Genomic DNA, 22,409 nt, shown 5'->3' on the forward strand with positions numbered 1-22,409 from the left:
GATCATACAGTTTTTTTCTTTCTGTGTCTGAAACTCACCATCTTTTTGAGCATTTATTGTGGTCTTCCTCTTTTCCTCCTTTTTCAGTTCTCAGAGGTGCTTTTTTTTTTTTTTTTTTTTTTTAATACAAGTGTATTGAGGTCACTTACCTGCTAAAAACCTGCCCCTGGCTTCTCATTGCATTTAGAATAAAAGCCAAGTGCCTCTGTGTAGTCAATAAGACCCAGCAGTGCTGGCTCCTGCCCCCTCTCTAGCCTCGCATTTGTAATTATCTTCCATTGATCCCCTCTCAGCCACATGTTCTCTCCTTCCCAATGTTTGTGATTTGGGTGCTGTAAGCACTATCTCATTTCAGAGACCTCATCAATGCTGTTGCCTCTGCCTGCAATTCTCTTCCCCCAAATGTTCAGCCAGTTAGCCTCTCTATATATGTTAGGCCTTTGCTCAGAGGTCACATCCTCCCTGAAGCCTTTCCTGCCAAAATCAGGTTGACTTACCCCTATTCTCAAAGCTTCTAAGAAGTAGAATCAGGGTTGAAACACCCAGATTTAATATTAGAATAGCATTTTTGGAAAAAATACTACAGGCTAGGCAGGTTACTGAAATGTTTTGCAAATAATTAGCTCATTGAATCCTTGCAACAATGACATGCGTTCATTGACTTCTTTTTTGCTACCCAGCAAATAACTTCTCCAAGGCCACACACAGCTGATATGTGTAGGGGCTACATCAGGGGTATCCAATCTTTTGGCTTCCCTAGGCCACACTGGAAGAAGAAAAATTATCTTGGGTCACACATAAAATACACTAACGTTAACAATAGCTGATCAGCTAAAATAAATAAATAAATCACAAAAAATCTCATAAAGTTAGACAAGCTTGCACAAGATCTTAAACTCAGTTCTGACAGACTTTATCGCTCTTAGCCCCATCCTAACTAAGCTAGGCACTTCCTAATGACATGATGAGCATTTCACTTATTTCTAAGTCCTATTATAAGAATACCTCAACTCATTTTTAAGCTGTAAAATACTTAATAAAGAGAAACAATCTTCTGATACTCACATATCTTTCCCAATCAATTTCCGCATAAAATCCATTTGGTGCCCCATTGCTTTTCTTCTGTAATAAAGTTGAAAATGAATTTAGAAGGAAAATATTTGAATAAAAACAAAGGAACAAAGAACATTTAACTCTTATCTGCATTTAGCAAGAGCTATCAAACTCCAGCACTGAAAAGACATATTAGAACAGCTTATTAAGGAGCCACATTTGTGTAACGGAATGGTAAATCTAGCTGCCGTGACACTGCATAAAAAGGCGTACGTACTTATTTCACAAAAGATTGTAGGATACTGAGGCACAGGGATATTAACGTTGAACTGTTCAAATTTTATTCAGTTACTGAAGAATTAGCAGCACCTTTATTATAATTGAATCCTCTAAACCTACAGGAGATATAGCCGTGTATATATGTATTTTAAATGGAAACATTTTTACCTCCATGCTGCTATTATATACAATTAGTTACAATATATCCAGAGTACTCATCCAAGTCATTAATTAATCTTTTAGCATTTTAGCCCTGACTCAATTTTTTTGTAACTACTCCCTTGATAAAACATAGAGGAAGTCAGCTCCACATCAGTTCATTCAGCTCCTAGTTATTAAAAATAATGTTTTTTAAATGACTTTTCTTATCAAATTTTAAAAATAGAATTTGAGGATTAATGGTGGATTTTTGTCATTCGTGTGATCTGTGCCTCTGTGAGCACGCATCATTGCAAGTTGACTGGATGTCAGTGCTACTCTTTTCTGATTATCTTAAAGTTTTCTTTGTCCCCTAGTACAGCCATGACACATGACTACAAGCACTTGAGCAAAGATGTGGCATCACCCAAATAGATATCGCCAAGATTTTCTATGTCTTGTGAGCAAAGGACAAACACAAATCAGGTTGGTAATGGAGGGTTCATTCAACATTCTTATATTTAGCACATGGGACAAGGGTATGTCACTGCGCATAGCAGATCTCAGAACAACACACATCAAATGGTGATGCATGAGGCTTGGACACAGGACCTCTAATTTTGCAATAAGAAATAAAGGCCATGTACTGCAATGTAAACAACTAATACCCAATTTGACAAACAGGTGGAGAAATAAGCTTTTTATGTGTGCACATAGGATCACTAGATAACACAGAATAATCGTCATCATTGAATAACAGTGAATGTTGACTAGGCATTCTATGGACTAGCAAGGCTTTGGCAAGGGTAAATAATGCACAAGAAATAGATAATGTGTTCATGCCCTCTGTCTTCCAATATACTACCACTGCACTAAAATTTACAATTATAAGAACTGGGCCATGCCTTGCCTCCACAGACCAGCATCCATGGACATAAGGTCTGTGACCATCTCCCTCTCTGTCCCACTCCTGACATAGATTATTTGTATGCAGACTACATCATTTTAATCTTCCCATATAATTGCCTTCATTGAATCAGTGCTTCAGTGGTATTTCTTCTACTTTGAACAAAGGTCTTTGTAAAACCTGTCATATCAACTCTACCTATGTATACCTTACAAAGCTACTGTTGAGAACTGGTCCATTACATAATGTGCCACTTAATACAAATGATTCTCTCATTTGGGTATAGACAGGGCTCCTATTTTCTCTTTATCATATTTACTTTCTCTTTTAATTCCTGCTTTACCAATCTGTTTGTATATGACTTCTTTGCAAAGTGCTCCACTCCTTCTTAGAAAGCATATAAAACAAACAAGTTCAATATAGACATTTAATTTATATTGATAGGAGACCAAAAGGACTAAGCAGATTCCAGAGAAGTAAACTCATGAATTTTGTGATCTAGGATTGTTATCCAAAACCACAGATTAGATAAATTACTGAGTTCAAAATTTTCAAAGTTCTATAGTTTGCGTCCATGATAATCTCATCTTTGTAACTAAGGCCCTTAAAAACCAAGATGGCTTATATGTTCAGCTAAACAGTTTATATATATACACACGCACACACACACATATATATATATTTGCTTGTGTGTATGTATATATGTGTGTACATATACATACACACATATATACATACACACACACACATACACATGCATATATATAAATAAACATACACAGATACCTACACACACACACAGATAAATATATATATATATGTATATTTGTTTTTCTTTCCTTCCTGACAACATATATCTAATATTGTAGAAAGAAAGGTGAGTTCTAAATCTGACGATCTAGGCAGAGTGAAAATTTCCCAGTTTGCATGAAAACCAAAGGAAGATTGAGATAAAGGGGAAGCAAAACTTGTAGAAATTTTTTCTTCAAAAATAGGGACACTTTAACAACAAATACTAAAAACAAACAACAAATCATAACAATACATTATTTTTCGTAGCTATTCAACACACACACACACACACACACACACACACACACACACACACGGCTTTATTAGAGGAATTTGGTCTCAGTTATGCCAGTGGATTATTACAAATATCTTTGGTTTTCCAAGTGGAAATTATCAAGTTAAAGCTAAGTCAGAGCCTGGATGGAATTCTTCTGGCCCAAACCCAAGAAAAAAACAATTCTTTGTTGGTTTAACCATTGAGAAAGGTGCAACTGTAGTACTAGTAATAGTGAAGATAATGAGTCTACTGATTTTCAAATGGAAAACTTTCAAGAAGAAGAAGCAAGGAAGAATATCAGTTATATGGGGAAATACCACTTAAAAACCAGGCTTAATAGTGAAAGAAGTATCAGTTATTTACCAACATATGAACGATTTTTCTCTTGGAATTGTAATTATATAGATTTTTACCTCTTCCTTTTTTTGGTATGTTTTAAAATTCAAAAATCCTACCTTTAGCATAAGTAACTTGTATAACTTGAATATGACTATTATTTAAAGATAATTGAGGCTCACAGTGATGCTAATCATGTCTTCATAGGTATTTTACTTTGGTTAGCGTATATTATCTGTTCTTAGATAATATGATGGGCTAAATAGATAAATATAGTGACAGTTATGTTCAATCACACACTCATCAAAGTTCTCAATTTCCACTGGGAATGCCTCTGGTTTTCAAGGTCAGCTCATGGCCAGGTAATGATCCTTGGGTGGGGCATGTTAAAGGTACATGATGTACTGCCTAAATATTATCTTTTCTCCACTGAGGTAGACTTGACTCACTTTGTAAATAATTCTATAGAACAGCACTGCCCAATAGAAATACCTGTGAAGATGGCAATGTTCTACCTGTGTGCTATCCACGATGGCAGCCACTAGCCACAAGTGGCTATGAAGTACTTGAAATGTGTCAAGTGCAACCGAGGAACTGAATTTTAATTAAATAGTCACATGTGGCTACCATAATGTACAATACAGCTATAGGTACCACAGAGTTTGGACTAGGGTCAGCATCCCTGACTCAATGTTCTTTGGTCAAATACACTGGTTCCTACAGATCAAGCTTCTGCCAAATTCCTGATGTTATTGAGATAGTGCTTATCCTAAGAAATGACTACTCAATTTATGTGGTGATGTTTCTATTATAGCCAAAGGCTTCTTTATAGATAGTAGATTCTTTTTAAAATTGGAATTCCTGTCCTTTGTCGATGAAACAGGAAACACACATCTTTGATGTGTGACTACTCTTTAAAAGTACCTTCAGATGTCAGTCCATAAAGTCTATATGGTTAATTTAAAAATTGGCCCCAGATATTCAAGAAGTAATTTGGAAATACCTAAGAGTTTTCTTAGATGGAGTAAACGAAAACTACTGTGTTTTCCAAATTTTAAATTGGGATGTTACTCACTGTTTTTAATAACCCTTTGGAAATTTTAAACTAAAATCTGTTTCCTTACCGAAACTTTTTTTCCTCCTTCACGCGCACACTCTGCTTTGCTATTGTAGGGTGGTTCGTGTGGGCTGGGCTGCTGGAATTGATTGTTTTCATGTAGAAAAAAGTGGTTAAAAGAGCTGCTTGTTCTTCAAGACACATATAAAGAATTACATGGAGTCAGCAAACATACCATAGAAGAAACCATCTAGGCCAAATCATACGGCCTACCAATCTCGGCAGGGTTCCTTAAGCAAAGAGTGGACTTTGGGGCCCATAATGAGGCTCTATTCAGCAGGCCAGCTTGGTTAGGCCAAGAGAAGAAGGGAGGAGGAAGAAGATATGTCCCAGGCACTAGGGACCATGTGGATCTATTTCTCATACAGCCAGCATTTAATTTACATGTAGAGAACAGGCACAAGGACACACAAGAAGAGACGGAATAAAAATGTTTGTATTTCTAACCTAAGTGGGAAAAGTTCAGTTTATCCTGGATCAAAGCCTTCCTGCGGGTCACCAATACACACACAGCACACACAGCTGACAGCTCCAAATCTATGCCCTTTCCTGCACACCTGTTCAGGGTGATAAAAAATGACCTTCTCACAGCAAGGGCTATGATCCTGATGCTCCAAGTTATGTGTGGAGGGAAACTGGAACTGCTTAGAAAAAAGTTAGTTTGCCCTGCACAAATTAGAGTTTGTGTCTAGGTTAGGATGCATTGTCACACTTGGACACCATGACAGACAGCTCTGCCAGTGACGGGTACATTCAGCCAGTGGGGAGCAAGGCCCACCTTCATGCATGCAGCCCTGCCGCGAAGCCTCTATAGGTTAAACCTCAGAAGCATTGTCACCAGAGATGAGCTTCGTTGGATTTTGAGAAACAACAGTACATTAAAGTTTATGTTCACCAAGTAGTTTATAAACATTAGGTAGGTGCACCACTACCTGTAGTTTGTGGAACTACATTAATGAAACCACACATTTCAACACTTGACATTCAAAAGGCAATAATGTGAAAGCCATATCAGTTAAGCAAAAGTGGACTGGGTCTATAGAAACAAGGGCTGAAGAAATCAGTCTGAGTTTGAAGGAAAATCAGGTTGGTATCTCTGAGAACTGAATGCAGATAGAAACTCAGATAGAGCACTGGTTTCCAAGATTCAGTGACCATAGTAAACGTGGAAAACTTGGAGAACATTTCTAAATGGTAAAAGCAGCAGCTGGCTAATAATGTCCAATTACCTATAAAGCCTGTTTCTGAGGAAGTGCATTTATTTTGAATGTAGCCTTTTCCGGAACAGGTCTGTGTTATTTTCTAAGAAATCAAAATTAACTAATTTATCTTTCCTAATAATCACGATCAGTGATATTTATGGCATTTCTAATTAAGTAACCAAGTGGGCACGACTGCTAATAAAGAACTTCATATGATTTGGAATGGTGAAGGACTTGGGGAACTCAGGCATGAAGCCCTGCCCTGAGGGGATGCGTCCCCAGAATGACTGCTGGGTTCATTAATGCAGCACATACTCATCATTGCCTGCCACATGTCAGCTGCTGTACCAGGTACCAGGGTGCACATTCTACCAGAGATTTAAACTGGTGCTGTTCAGAACACAGAGAACAGTGAGGCAGCAAGGGGCCTTAGAGACAATGAGCAGGGGTTCGGAGAAAGAAAATAAGGACAAGACTGAGAGTGGCACAGGTAGAAACAGCAATCCAGTCTGGGAGCAGCGAGGATAGAAAGCAGAGTAGCTAACAGAGATTTGCAAAGGTCAGAGGGGACCAGAGAACCTAGGGAGGGGACCAAGCCAGAAGCAAAGAAGAGACACAGAAGCAGAGAGTACCTGAGACAGAGTTAACGAGAGGGCTCTGAGCCAGAAGCAAGAGGTGAGGAGAAGCTGAGTCTTCTGGGTCTTTTTTTTCCCCTGCTGAATAGAGCCTTGATTATAGTGTTACCCAATGTCTGATAAATTTCAGTCTATTTTCTTAACATTTCATGGTGAGAACCACACGAAAGCAAAAGGCACCCCAAAGCTAAGAACCTTGAGTCAAGTGTGGAAGAAAAATTCCTGCTGTAGCTGCAATTAACACCCCAGTTTAGGTATAATATTGTGAAGGGTGATTTAAGAAATTTTTTAACCATCAGGTTTATTTTAGTTCCCACTCCAGCCCAATGAGCCTAATGTAAGTCCATTTTTTTTTTTTCAGTAACAGCTGTTCTTCTAAACCTTCTGAATAGGCATCTGATTTAGATTTGAAGGAAGTCATTTTAGGAGTCGGTGCAGACTCCCATAAGCACAACTCGGATATTATCTAAGCCCATGCACCATGGACTTCTTTAAAAAGCAAGAATTCTGGCGGCCAGCAAGGAGTCACAGCTAACTGTTAGATTTAAACCCAGTGGACACATTTTCCTCTTTCAGACTGTAAATTCAGGCTTACGTGGTTTTCAAGACCATCTCCTACTTTTGAATTTAATATAGAAAATGTATCTGCAGCACAACTACTAAAGGGGAAAAGCTTCTTTCAATTTTCTTGGATCTCAGCTTCATTACAACTTTGTGGCCTCTGTTGGAGAAAAACATTCTCCCATAATGAACTTTTACATCATTAAATTGGAAATGAAATAACAGTTGATGGGAGCAGCCCCTGCATGAACTGTCTGGCTTGCGACCCACCATCTGTTTGCCTGCCTGCTCTGGGGCAGGGTTTTAGTTAAATGCCATAAATAAGTCTAGCTTGACCAAGACTACATTTATGTCCCATGCAATTAATATAGAAAATTACAATAGTTAAGAGGTCTAAAAAGTCATTCAAGGTATTTTTTTCCTTACAGGAAAAAAAAAATGGGGCTTTGAGAAATTTAAACACAGCATATATTGAAGCACAAACTCAGTAAAAATGGTTATTTAAATACTTACAATTCCATCTCTATCTGGTGAACCTCTGTAACAAAAAGAAATTGATAGCTATTATGCTAAGGAATCATTCTTGCCACACAGACTAAAGTACAACAGTAAGAACCATTAACCACTACCCTCCCCTTCCCCAGCATTCCCGCCCTGGTAAACCTGGCTAATGAAAACTAAATCAAAACAAACTGGTTGAGTGATATTTAAGTGTGGGGTATGTGTATGTGGGAAGGAAATTTTCATTAAAAAATTGCAGCCCAAAGCCACAAGTGGGTAGGGTAGTGCCTTGGTTCATTTTTGAGAGGAGAGTTTATTAAAGAGACTCCACTCTAGCTGGTTCCATTTAAAACTGTCCCACTCTAGCTGGCTCCATTTAAAACTATCATGAGGCAAGTAAACCAATGTGCTGTCTCACCTGTGTATTTTTAAGAGATGGGGTCTTGCTATGTTGCCCAGGCTGGAGTGCAGTGGCTATTCACAGGCACAATCAAAAGCATACTACAGCCTTGAACTGCTGGGCTCCAGCGAACCTCTGCCCCAGCCTCCTGAGAAGCTGGGACTGCAGGTGAGAATCACTGAGCCCAGCCCTTTTATCTTTGCTTCTGTGAATGGTCCTGTATTGCCTCCTACATGAGAAAGCTTCTGTGGTATTTTTCAACTTTATTTTGAGAATTGGTACTTTCCTCCGTATTTCTATGTTTACCTCTCCTTCCATTATAGAAGAGCAGGAAATGGAGAACAACATTTTGCTAAATGGCTCCTTCTGATGACTAAAGCCCAGGGCAGCTGCAAGGGCTTTTGAGTAAGATGAAGCTGGGTGTCCAAACAGTTCTGTGACCTTGAACACTTAACCTCTCTAAGCCAGTTTAAATAAGGTAATATAGAGAGAACTTACAATAGTTCCTGACATATGGTATTCAAAACTGTGAGTTGCTTATAATTCCTTTTCTCTTCCAAGATGTCTCTTCACTAGGAACACGAAAGTGCCCACTTGCAGCCACACTGGACTTTAGAGTATTAGAGGTATTTTGGAAAACTGGATTAGAGGAGCAGACGGAGAAACTAGAAGGCAGCCATTGTAATTTTATAACTTCCCATTTTAATTCAGTTTTTAAGAGGCTAAAAAAATACAGGGATACTTATTATGCTTGGAAAGGGACCTGCATTATTTGGAAGAAAACCTTAGTAAGTGCTTAAGGTGAACTGTGATATCTTGAGGAGTTTGGTGTGGGGTTGGAATCATTCTTCAGAAGGTGCAATCAAGTAAGAGAATTATTGCTTAATGACAGGAAGCCAGTGAGGGGAGAGAGAGAGAGAGAGAGAGAGCAGTGCAGAGAGTTGGTGGGATGCCATCTGGACTCCAAGGTGTGATTCCCTTTCCCCACCAACATCCCTTCAAAATTAGTGGAATATTCTACTTGGATTAAAATACACTTGACAGAGTGCATATTTTTCATAACTAGTGAGTTCTGTGTCCACAGAGATGCAGAGGTGAATCAGTGATAGAGGGGCAAGAAACAGAGAACATCCTGATATTGAAAGACCATGGGAATTGACAGAAATCTTGAGACTTTTGGACATTACCTGGATGTGGAAATTAACCAGTTTGAAAAAATTTTATTTAAAATAGAACAATGGGAAGAATCTCAGCTGACAAAAGTACTTGTAATGAGCCAGGTGATTGGTTAGAACCAAAGGATAAAAATAATGAAAACATATTCATCACAGAGAGAATGAAACAGGTGAGTAAATCCAGTAGGTTATCATGGTCATACTAAGCCCAGGCTAGTAGGAGAGCACTGAGAATGGGTACGAATCCATACTCATCAAAGCCAATTCCCTTTCTTTCTTTCTTTCTTTCTTTCTTTTTTTCTTTCTTTCTTTCTTTCTTTCTTTCTTTCTTTCTTTCTTTCTTTCTTTCTTTCTTTCTTTCTTTCTTTCTTTCTTTCTTTCTTTCTTTCTCTCTTTCTCTCTTTCTCTCTTTCTCTCTTTCTCTCTTTCTCTCTTTCTTTCTCTTTCTCTTTTCTTTCTTTCTTCCCTCCCTCCCTCCCTCCCTCCCTCCCTCCCTCCCTCCCTCCCTCCCTCCCTTCCTTCCTTCCTTCCTTCCTTCCTTCCTTCCTTCCTTCCTTCCTTCCTTCCTTTCTCTCTCTCTCTCTCTCTCTCTCTCTCTCTCTCTCTCTCTCTCTCTCGATGGAGTTTTGCTCTTGTCACCCAGGCTGGTATGTAATGGCACAATCTCAGCTCACTGTGATCTCTGCCTCCCAGGTTCAAGTGATTCTCCTGGCTCAGTCTTCCAAGTAGCTGAGATTATAGGCATGCGTCACCACGCCCAGCTAATTTTGTATTTTTAGTAGAGAAGCAGTTTCACCATGTTGACCAGGTTGGTCTTGAACTCCTGACCTCAGATAATCCAACTACCTCAGCTTCCCAAAGTGCTGGAATTACAGGTGTGAGCTATGGTGCCTGACGAATATACTGAGTATTTCTTATTAGGACTTCAATTTACTAGGACTTAAGGTCTCTATATATAAGTATTTCTTACTAGGATTCCAACCTTACTAACGGAGCTGGGAGAGAGGTGATTGCATCAACTTTTGGGTAGGATGTGTTCAGAGGCACTGATCCATGTGTGGATGCCTGTGGGAACTGCAAGCAATAGATGCGGCAAAAGCTCGGAGATTGGCCTGGCTGTGGTGTTGCCCACTGTGGATCCAGGTACAAGGTCCTATCAGTAGGGGATCTTAAACGGGAGGCACTTGACCTCATGCTTATTGCAGCTGTTGGGATGGTCTTTCACAATTTTTAATCAGAGAAACTGTGATTGTACATAGTGGCACTGGAGTCCTATTCTGATCCTTTGTCTTCTCTACTAATGGAAATGTGGCTCATGTGTCCTATGGAGTCAGTGAGCATGGTGGCTAAGGGCACTGGCTCCAGTGCCAGACTGCCTGGGATCAACCAGTGTCAATTTCCTAGCTGCAGAAACTTGGGCAAGTTACTTCACTCCGTTTTTTCTCGGTTTCTTCAGCTATAAAATAGCCAGCATAACAGCATATACCCCATAGGGCTATTAGAGGATTCAGTGGACTAACATAAGAGAAGAACCTGAAACAGTCCCTAAAACATAGTAAATGCTCATTAAATGTTTTCTAGAATAATAATTTTTATACAATATAACCCAGGATAGGGAGTGAAGAGATTTTAGCAGCCTCAGACAGTTGGGCATGTGTTCTAATTTCACTTTCTAACCCCCTGTAATGAGGCTTTATATTGTATTTTAAAATAAATTTTTTCTTTTTCATGGCAGACTTACTGTATTTGCTGACTTCTATTTTAAAAAGAATCATCTACCATGGACTTTTGGGATCTATTTTTTAAAGTTTCAGTTACCTTTTGTAACTACTGTCTTTTTTTTTTTTTTTTTTTTTTTTTTTTTTTTTTACCCTCCTATTTGTCTGGGTTTTAATTCTACCCGTTGATATTTTTTCTTTTGGGTGATGAAAGCACAGACACTGGATTTTAAACTAGAATATGGGCTCCAAGTCTTAGTTTCTGAGTAGCCTTCAGAAAATTACTTAACCTCCTTTGGCACTGATATTTCTCTTTAAAATTGACGTATTGCTGCTAACCTTATTTAATTACTAGGAAGACTAAAAAGGATATCAGCGCAACATATGCCCTGCACAGGGCCTGCCACTTAGCACAAGCTCTCTCCCTTCCCCTGCCAGCTGCTGCAATGATGATCAAATCAGGAAACTCTGGTCATAACCCCACTGTACATCTAAGGAGGTTCAATGAGCTGAAGTTGGTTCTGGTGTCTACCCTAGCAGGTTGCTGAGCAACCCATAGTGAGTTGTAACAGCCCTGAAAAACAGTTTGCATCAACAAGGTTTCAATGATCACAGACAAACATAAGCATTTACTAAAGCTGAAGGGACAGCAAATTGCTAGAGCGCTTTCCCAACCCCTTTGCATTTATGATTTCTTTTCCGAGAATGATATGTGATCAAATTACAGAGTTCACGAAAGCATTAGGGAGTTCATGAAAAGCAAGGGCTTATACTAAACATACTAAACAGCTTGTTCTTTGACCATTACTGATGGTGGAAACAGCTTCAGCTATTTTGCTATCAGGTAAGTAATTTGGGGCTCTCAAATGATAAGAAGTTAACGAAGGATACTTGGGATTCTTTAAACAAATGTCTTATTAGAGTACCTCAGAGAGACATTGGGCCTCTACCCATAGCTGCGAGGAATAACTCAGTTATTTTAATAACTTCAGAAATGGTGATGGAAAAGTAGTGCTTTGGCTACATGTAAATTAGTGCAGCCTGCCCTGGAGAGATTGTTCAACCTCTTCTCTCTCAAGAAAGCTTTTTCCTTTTTAACTTTCCTCGCATGCCAGAAATCTCCGGTGCAGTCAGTTACAGACATTGTCTTCCTTCAGAAATGGATTTAGTTTCTGTTAACGATGTTCTCCTGAGATCCATCGAATAGTGTCCCACACAACACCTGGCACTACGAATCCTATAATGCCTTCCCTTATATGACTCACGTAGTGTCTGGCCCTTCAGGGAAATTCGATTCCATTTAGTGTAAATTTCTTTGTTGTTGTTGTTTACAGGTGTGGAAACTGAGGCCCAGCAAAGTAAAGGGTAATTCCCAAAGCCATGGAGTCTGGGCCGTGCTGGGACTATAGCCCAGGTCTTCTGATCTAGTGAAGGCATCATCACATATTCTGGGTGGATAATGATTAGAAAATAGCAAACTTCTTAAGAAACAATGTAATTTATATAATCCTCAGAAAAATATTCCTAACTTAGTTATTTAGAAAAATTTGCAGGACAACAGTAAATGTAATGTCCATGAAATAAATAGTTACAAAAGAAAATGAAAAAAGAAGATATAAGAACTTAATATTTGGCATCTAGACAAAAAATAACTTCGTTCCCCCAATCCTTTACACTCTTTGGCTTAAAAAACTTTCAAGGTTTCAAGGTGGCCCACTGCCTATGGAAGTAGCCCACCCACCTCAGCCTGGTACTTAAGGCCCTTCCTATCTGGTCCTGGTCTCCTTTCCAGCCTTGCCTTCCATTATCACCTTTACCTGTAACTCCCAAGTAGACAAACTGCCCTATTTGTCTTGTCAATAAATGCCTAGTGGACTTTTCTACCTTTCTGCTTTTGCTTTTGTTGTTCCCTTTGCATGAAATACACATCCTCATCTTCTTGAAGGCCAAACTCAAGTCTCCTCCCCGACCCTGAAGCATCACTGATCATCAATCAAATGAGACTCATCAAATATGAGACTTTTCACCCTCAAATTCCCATGAAATCCCATCTTAGTTGCTTGTAAGGAACTTACACATATTAATTTGTGTCAGTAATAATAAGAGTACCAGCAGCTGCCATTTGCTGAGCATTTACTAAGTATTAGGTACCATATTAGTCATTTCAAATATGTTACCTCATTAGTTGTATAAACAATACTTTAATTTGTGTAGTAGATATTTTGTCTAATGAATCATAAATTCTTAAAGGACAAAGGCCCAGGGAAATACTCAGGATCTTGTGATAAAATTTATGCATGATAAAAATATACAGAGTGAAAAGCTAAAGGCGAGAATAAATGTGGCTTTCTTCATTTTCTTTTCTTTTCTTTTTTTTTCTGAGACAGAGTGTCACTCTGTCACCCAGGCTGGAGTGCAGTGGCAGATCTCGGCTCACTGCAAGCTCCGCCTCCTGGGTTCTCGCCATTCTCCTGTCTCAGCCTCCTGAGTAGCTGGGACTACAGGCACCCGCCACCACGCCCGGCTAATTTTTTGTGTGTTTTTAGTAGAGACGGGGTTTCACCGTGTTAGCCAGGATGGTCTCGATCTCCTGACCTCGTGATCCACCCGCCTTGGCCTCCCAAAGTGCTGGGATTACAGGCTTGAGCCACAGCGCCCGGCCTCTTTATTTTCACCTATGCCCATACAACTACTGCTCTTCCCTTTTTCTAACTTTCTTTCAGAGATTCTAGCCAAATGAGGGGTATAATGGGTTCAATTCTGATGTACAGCAAACTACATCAGATCTGCATTTCTACCTGGTCACAACCACCTGCAGCTGAATAGTTGTGCTCTCCCTACACTGGTCTTGGGCTGGAGTCTCAAGTTCCTGGCCAGTGGACTTCACGTATATAAGTTAACTGCTTGGCTCCAAAAGGCAACTGAGATTTCGTGTCAGAGCCAAATACTTCTGCAGGAGAATTCAAGATGGTCAAATAAGTGGAAGGAAGTTAGTGGAATGAAACTGTTATGTCATTGGACATTTTCAGGGTCTATCAGTGTCTGTGGGCAACTAATTCTCTTGGATATGATCACTTAAATATGTAAAAGGATCCCCACAGTTGTTTCTGGCTTTTGTTTCTTATTCACCACTAAATATCCAATCATTCCTGAATTCTGTTGGTTGATTTACAATTCGGCTTGTACAAAATCTTGGCATCTCAAGTAAGAGCTTGGAGAGGTTATGTAGTCTACATTTCTGTTTCTGGCTAGGTCTAATCTATCCAAACAGGTGTTTTGTTGTTTCCTTAGTTCAGATCATAGGCTCAACCCTATATGTGGAAATGAATTCTTTTTATCCTTCACAAAATTAACAGTCACATTTTCTGCCTCCTGAGACTGCTGGGAAGTGTAATGATTTAAAAAGAAAAGAAAGAAACACATGATAAAAAACTGAACACGTGATGAAAAATTTTTACCTTTTTAGCATAAATCTAAGAACTGTTTATATTGAATAATTACAATTTACTCAGAAATGGGGAAAGCAAATAGTACACAATATCGGAGAAAACTGTGTGGCAATCTTGTATTGACTGTGACAAGAGCATCTCTTATGCAAATAGCTTCTTCAAGGAGGCAAACTCCTAAAGTACATACGTAGAATCAGTGTCCTTTTCTTTCTTCCGTATTCCAAAGGCCTTCCTTGTACGTTTTTTCAATCCTGTGGGAAAACAGCAAAGGGTCAAAAACTCTCTCAGCAACATTCAAGTGAACATATTTTGAAAGTTGTAACACACCAGTTAGACTTGAATGTTTAGAAAGCAATGAAATTTCTGAAGTTGTATGTATAGGTATGTGTGTCTGCATATTCATATGACTCATTATTACATTTTTCAATAGCTATTTATCAAGGACTTCACACCATAAGTTCTTAGCACTATAAGCAACACAAGGATGCATGGGTATAGAAAAGATTGCAAGATTTTCTTAGACTACTGTTATTCATCACCCATATTGGGGTTCTGCCAAGAAGTCAAATCACAGATTTAGAAGAAAGCCATTTTCAGGTTAGACATATTCTTTAGACTGGGATAACGCCAAGACAGAGATCATGTGACCCATGCCAAGAGAACTGCACAGATCTGACACATCTCTGTGTCCCGTATTCCCATCTTATCTTTTACTACTTCCTCCAGTCTGTGGCTGCACTGAATTATTAACCATTCTCTGAACACACCCCAAAATTTGCACTCCCATATTTCTTTCTTTCTTGTGTGGTCCTTACTTGTGATGAAAATGCTTTCCCTATTTTGTGGACATTTAGAATTTCAATTCATCCTTTAAGGCCCAGGACAAATGCCACTCCTGTAGGGCCTCTTAATCCTGGAGGCGTAAGACACTGATTATTCTGTGTTCCCCCCCAAAATGTTGCTCTTATATGTAGGATATATCAAATGGTATCACCTATTAGTTTCTGTGTCAGTTTCCCTAGTAGACTGTGATCCTTTCTTGAACAAAGGCCAAGGCTCCCTCATTTTTAAGTCCAGATAATATTTGTGATTTAAAATATCTTCCAGGAAGCACCATTCAAGCAGCACTGGCTAAGAAAGCCCTTTTCTTCCATCCTGACAAGCCAAGTCCAGTCTTGGTTCTTCTCTACTCATCCTGTCAAAGCTGTTTGGGTTTCCCACCCCCCACATGATCCATAGTTACAGACATGCCTTGTGCGTCTGTTAGTGAGTATTATTCAAATAAATTAAATGTTTATGTATTCAAACCTTAGACTTGTTATTGGTGGTTTGGAAAGTCTTCTTGAGAAATTGGAGCTGAGAAAGTCACTGATATTTCAGATTTGTTTGGTACTGCCAGGTGGAACAAAGGGAAAAACAATGACAGAATCAGTGAGTTGATGATACGTTTTTCCAAAACATGTGAGTCAGCCCAAACCACTCAGATTATCTGAGTCATTCATTATCTGCCTCTTAGGATACTACTCAAATACAATCTTCAAAATGTCTCTGTTCCATCTAATTTTGTATTTTAATAGTCATACATTTAAGACATTTAGGTCTTTAAAATGTCAATTTTTTTAAAACTCCTCCCACATAAAACTATTTTCCGTTACTTACCACATGATGAGTTTATAGGAAAACGTATTGACATTTAAAACTACCCACCCATAATATTTAGAAACACCTTCTCCCCTTTTATTTTTAATTTTGTTTATTAAAAATTTCTTTCTCACCTCTAATTGTCTTATTCCCTTATAAGGACAAAGTATCATAGTTACATAATCATCAGTCTATCCCTACAATTTTCCTTGGGTTTCAAGTCTCCTAATTGGCTTTTCTTTGCTTCTGATTTAGCTTTGATCTCACAATGAATGCCATATTCAGCAATCACCACTGGTTTTTACAGGACTATAAAACCAATGCTATTATCATCTCAGGGTTTCAAGTGTGCTATTTCCTGTAACTTGACCTATGAGATAAAAAATAGCATGCCTTACCAAATATATCAGAAAATATACACACATTCCAGTACTCTTTGTATTAAATTGGTAATAGAACAGGAAATAGTAGTTTTCCATAGACCCTGTGCTGGTTTTGACCACAAAGTTTGGACAATAGCCAACATGAACTAGGTCATGAACATCATGAGTTGTCCACTTTCCAGTGAAAAAAAATGCACTGAATCAGGATCCAGGAGGCAGAGTCCATTCCCAGCATCAGTTCTAATTGCATAGCTTAATACAAGTTACATTACCTTTATGTTTCAGCCTCTCAGCCTATAACAAATCAGCCAATGACAAGAGATGAAAGAATCTGCACATCTTCACAAAATGCCATGCCTGTATCTGTAGCTTTACTTTCATTGGAAATCATGTTTTTAACACATGAAATACACTTATACATAGAATGTAAATAGGAATACACCAAAGATGTGAGATCCTAGAAAAAATGCCCTAATCAAATTGTTGAATAAGAAAAAAATGTTGGGCCAGGCGCAGTGGCTCATGCTTGTAATCTCAGCCCTTTGGGAGGCTGAGGTGGGTGAATCACTTGAGGTCAGGAGTTCGAGACCAGCCTGGCCAATATGGTGAAACCCCATCTCTACTAAAAACACAAAAAATTAACTTGGCATGGTGGCACACACCTGTAGTCCCAGCTACTTTGGAGGCTGAGGTGGGAGAATTGCTTGAACCTGGGAGGCAGAGGTTGTAGTGAGCCAAGATCATGCTGTTGCACTCCAGCCCGGGTGACAGAGTGAGACTTAATCTCAAAAAAAAAGGTTGAAAATATTTTACTTCTTCAAAAGTGGAAAGGTTTAAGAAGTTTACAAAAAATATGAAGAAAACTGAAAGACTAAAGCAAATGAAGTTATGAAAGTCAGTTTTTCATACCTTAATGAATCTTTCAGAAGATCCAAGGAGAAAACAATCGCAACAACTGCGTTAAAATTGAGTGAAGAGAAGTGTGCTCACGTCTTTTGAGAATTCATCAAAAAATACTGAAACTCTTCAACAGAGAGCAACAATAGTCAAGGATCTTACAGAAATAACAAATTTAAGGCACTATGTTCAATAATTTGATAAGTTTTAAAAACACTATATCCAATGATTCTCCACTTCAGGTAGTTACAATTACAGTATAATTACATCTGGGGTGGAGCATAAATTTTTTATCAACTATTTTTTTTACCAAAAATGGGAGGGCAAAAACTAAGTGTCCTTTGAGAAATGCAATGACTTTTCCCTTGCCAACATCAAAACAAAAACATCTAAAGGGAAAGAATTTTACTGTCTTGATAATCTGGGGTTAGAATGGTTCTCTCCCAAGCTATGGAATTGAGAACACTCTCCTATGTGAATCCAAAACTGCTGTAATTCATCAGCCACACTGTGTGTCTGTCCTGTGCCCCTAACTTCTCCACCGAATTCAGATTTCTTTAGCTTCTTTTGGTGTTGTGGGAAACAACCACACACACACACACACATTAAATATAGATGGATTTTTAAAAGGTTGAAAACTTACTTCAAACTAGGCAGCCTGGTTATAATGTTAGCAGACAAATGTCATCAATATCTTACCAGATAAGATAAATAAAGCAATATATGTAGAAATAGATAATAGTGATAGTGTCAAAAATACAGAGTGGGAAGAAGTTTTGTCATTGGAATACTACCAGCTATCACTGCTGAGGTCTTGCCTATTGCCCAGGCACTGGTTGCATATGTTGCCTCATTTAAATCTCTTACAAACTTTGTGAAAAAGTAGGTGGTATTTTCCCCTAAAGCAGTGAGTCTGAGAGTTTACCTAAGTTAAGTTTTATTATCTTCATCCCCAGTGAGGAAACAGGAGGCTACTCTTACTCCAGTACTCCCCAGAATGTTGGGGTTATTCAGGGTTTTGTCCCAGGCACTTCTACATCCTTTTCTGAGCGTGATTTCATCCACCAATGTAGTTTCATTCATCATATGTATGCAGAAAAATCCTGAATTTATAGGTGAGACCCAGCACAATCTCATGAACTTCTGAATACAGAGTACTTCTCATACTCAGGCTCCTATAGAGACACCAGATTTCTTCAAAAACCTTCAGACTCTACTTATAATACATATGTAATAAAAGCTGTAAAGGTATGCCCAATCATTTAGTTTCTAATTATCTTGTGAATGAAATTCCTTTTAAAATGAAATAGCTCTCCATCAACAGATAAATGCATAAGCAAAATGTGGCCTAGCCATGCAACAGCCATAAAAAGGAATAAAGTACTGATACAGGCTACAATATGACTGAACCTTGAAAATACTGTGCTAAATGAAGGGAGTCAAATGCAAAGAGCCACATATTGCATTATTTCATTTATATGAAATTTCCAGAGTAGGCAAATTGATTAATACAGAAAGCAGATTGGAGGTTGATAGAGACTGAGTGAACGGGGAAAGGGGAGTGGCTGCTTAATGAGTACAGGTTTCCTTTTGGGGTGATATAAAGTTCTGGAACTTGATGGTGGTTATGTTGCACGACATTGAGAATGTACTAAATGCCACTGAGATTTACACTCTAAAATGGTCAAAATGGAAAATTTTATTTTGTTTGTATTTTACCATGATAAAAAAGAAAGGGAATAGTTCAAGCCAGATTATTCTATGACAAGGGAGGACAAGGAGGGGAATAAGTGGGGAAGAAAAGAAAGAAACAAGGCAGATTGGCTTAAAAGTTTGTGGCACATGTTACTGCTTTTGTTTTTGTTTTGTTTTGCCAGTTGTCAAATATTTAGTAAAGAAATCAATACAGTCACAAATTCCTGTTCATAGTAACCTTCAGTATCAAGAAAGTAATATTTCCATGAGAATCTACAACAGGACATCCAGCTTTTCTTGCTCATGTATCAGATATTTGCAGAAAAGCTTTTCATAAGCAAATGCATTTTTGTCATGATGCTTGCTCCTTTGATCTGTTCTCCTAAAATCACAGTATCATATTAATCCCACTAGATGGTGAACTCCATGAAGTCAGCAGCTCCATCCATGCAGGCATCTTGTTTATTTTCACCTCCCCATGTCACATGAAAAGAATATTCTTTAAAATCATTTGTGCAATTGTATTAAAAGAGAGGCACTATTTCTCAATTCCCTTTTCAAACTGCAAATAAGGCCCCATTGGAAGTTTATGAAGGCAGTTTGTTAGGGCAAAACCTGTATTTTAAAATGAAAGAGAAAAACATGCATTGCCTATAGAAAGGATAAATACTGTTTCATGAAACTCTTGGCCAAATTGGATGGTGATATAAAATACATTTCTTAGGTGATATGGTTTGGCTCTATGTCCCTACTCAAGTCACATCTGGAATTGAAATCACCACATGTCAAGGGAGGGACCTGGTGGGAGGTGATTGGATCATGGGGGCAATTTCCCCCATGCTAATGAGGGAGTTTTCACGAGTGCTTATGCTTTAAGTGTGGCACATTCTCCCTCGTCTCTCTCTCTCTCTCTCTCCCCCATCTACTGCCATGTAAGACGGACCTTGCTTCCCTTTCGCCTTCCACCATGATTGTAAGTTTCCTGAGGCCTCCCCAGCCATGTGGAACTGTGAGTCAATTAAACCCCCTTTCTTTATAAATTACCCAGTCTTGGGTAGTATTTTTATAACAGTGTCAGAATGGCTAGTACATTATGATAGATTGCAGGTCAAAAACAGTTTGAAAGTCATTTTAAAAAAAAACTTTTAAAAAATAACGCTCTTAATTTGAAACAAAAATTAGTGTGTTTACTGGTGTTTTTTTCTGAGGCTTCCCTAAACTAACTAAAAAAAATGCCCATGAAGTACTTTAGAATGTCCTGACTTTAAAAGTATACAGACCTGCAGGTGAAGAGGAAACTGTACAGCAGAAAAAATAAACTATCTTTATCCATTTTCTTTTCTCCTGAGTACAACTGATAGGAATTGTAGGGATTCATTAAGTAAACATCAAATTTTGAATTTGAGCCACTTTTAAATTTTACACTGCAAGGAGAATTGTTTAGAGGAAGGCTTTAAAAAAAAAAGGAAACTTGGACTCTATACTAATTTTAGGTAAAACATCAAGGTCTGATACTCCAAAGAACCTACAGAGTTTTTGCTTGTTTAGTTTTATTTCTATTTTATTTTATTTTTAAAACACACCTGAAATATTTTTGTCCGTAAAAATGAAGACTGTTTCTGTAGATTGCCAAGTGGAGGTCACATTCCTGGAGCTGAGTCCCAAACAGAAGACACTGAGATGTTTGCATTCTGTAGGCAGAAGCTGAGGACCAGACACAAGACGCTGCTGGCCTTAACCCGCAATGCTGTCTCCTAGCAGTGTAAGTGGAGAGTCCTGCCAATAACCCCTCCTTTCTCTCCTTGTCCTGTATTCCTACCACTCCATTGCTAGCTGGTAACAGAACAACATGGAGAGGCCAAATATAGAATGGTCACCTTCTTAACAGCATCTTAGCAGAAATGGGCTTACCACCCAAGCTAACTTAAAGGGACTGGGGTGGGAAGAGAGGTGGGGCAGGTACAAACCAGAAAAGAGCCAAAGACAAAGCCAGGTTCTAACACTGGGGCAGGCAGAACCTGCGGGAGAGGGTGTTCTGTCTTTGAAAGCACTTCTTTTTTGCCCACCTTCCTCACTCACCTCATAGTCTAGATACACATTGCCTTCTCTAAAAGCTCTTTATTGTGGTGTTAGAACCTCCATATAAATGTACTGCCTTTAAAATTGTTGAAAAGGCACCAGTTTTGGAGATCATGTTCCTAGGGTGCATTTGCTCCTCCTGCCTCCCATCACTCACTGTGCTTTTAAACAGAGCTTGGACAAGACAAGGACTAGGAACAAAGCCAACTCTAGGAGTGATCTAGAGCTCTGGAGAAGAAGAGGAGCTTTAAGAAGAGGAGATAGGTTGGCAATGACCGTGCTTTAGGATCAATATGTAGAACCCAGTTAATAGTGGAATGCGATCTGTTCCTCAAATATCTCCCCCAGAAGCATGCAAATCACGCTTCCAAATACTGAAGTAGGGTGACAGGGTGGAAGGGAGCAAAATATGTGACCTTACTCAGAATCCAAAGATCTGGGTTTGAAACTCAGTTTGACTGCCTTCCAGCAACATTGATAGAGTGTCTAAGAGATACTGTGGTACTTTCCATATAAGATTCGTGTTTTCACAAGATAGGAGGTTTGGAGAGACAATCTTAATTCTCTCTGTAATCACTAGGGGTGAGGGAAAGGCAGCTCTTGTTTACTGAGAACCTTGCATGTGCCAGACACTGTGCCAAACACTTTAAAGCAGACCAATTCAACAACCTCAGAAGGTATTACTAACTCCCTGTCTTTGGATTAAGAAACAGACTCAAAGTGAGTAAGTTTCTCTTTCAAAGTCACTAAACAAATGAGTAACAAGACCAAGATGTTGAGCTAGGTCTGTTTGGCTCCAGAGTCAAGCAACTTCTTTCAGAGTGGTCACGATGATTATTGCAGTACCTAGTGCACAGAAGACATGTCATCAATGTTTGTTTAACAATTTCTTTAAAAGCTGCTTAGGCCAGGCGTGGTAGCTCAAGCCTGTAATCCCAGAACTTTGGGAGGCCGAGACGGGCGGATCACAAGGTCAGGAGATCGAGACCATCCTGGCTAACATGGTGAAACCCCGTCTCTCCTAAAAAATACAAAAAACTAGCCGGGCGAGGTGGCGGGTGCCTGTAGTCCCAGCTACTCGGGAGGCTGAGGCAGGAGAATGGCGTGAACCTGGGAGGCGGAGCTTGCAGTGAGCTGAGATCCAGCCACTGCACTCCAGCCTAGGCGAGACTCC

The 22,409-nt window shown here is 39.0% G+C and overlaps 1 protein-coding gene across 4 annotated transcripts in view; it reads right to left on the bottom strand.

Annotated features, from left to right (window-relative positions):
- The window catches only part of SGIP1 (SH3GL interacting endocytic adaptor 1), a 220,442-nt gene that overhangs the window by 110,318 nt on the left and 87,715 nt on the right, over nt 1–22,409 (bottom strand). For 2 of the 4 annotated variants that reach the window (XM_010357091.2, XM_010357090.2), the window contains 3 exons: nt 14,728–14,791; nt 7,811–7,835; nt 1,066–1,122 (listed from right to left, as the gene is read on the bottom strand). In XM_010357091.2, the coding sequence (XP_010355393.1) occupies nt 1,066–1,122; nt 7,811–7,835; nt 14,728–14,791 (146 nt within the window). Of the gene's footprint in view, nt 1–1,065; nt 1,123–4,906; nt 4,979–6,733; nt 6,818–7,810; nt 7,836–14,727; nt 14,792–22,409 lie in introns of all 4 variants that reach the window. The other 2 variants (XM_010357089.2, XM_010357088.2) reach the window with 2 other exon arrangements.

The sequence above is a fragment of the Rhinopithecus roxellana genome, chromosome 12 (assembly GCF_007565055.1).
Source record: "Rhinopithecus roxellana isolate Shanxi Qingling chromosome 12, ASM756505v1, whole genome shotgun sequence".
Lineage (NCBI taxonomy): Eukaryota > Metazoa > Chordata > Mammalia > Primates > Cercopithecidae > Rhinopithecus > Rhinopithecus roxellana.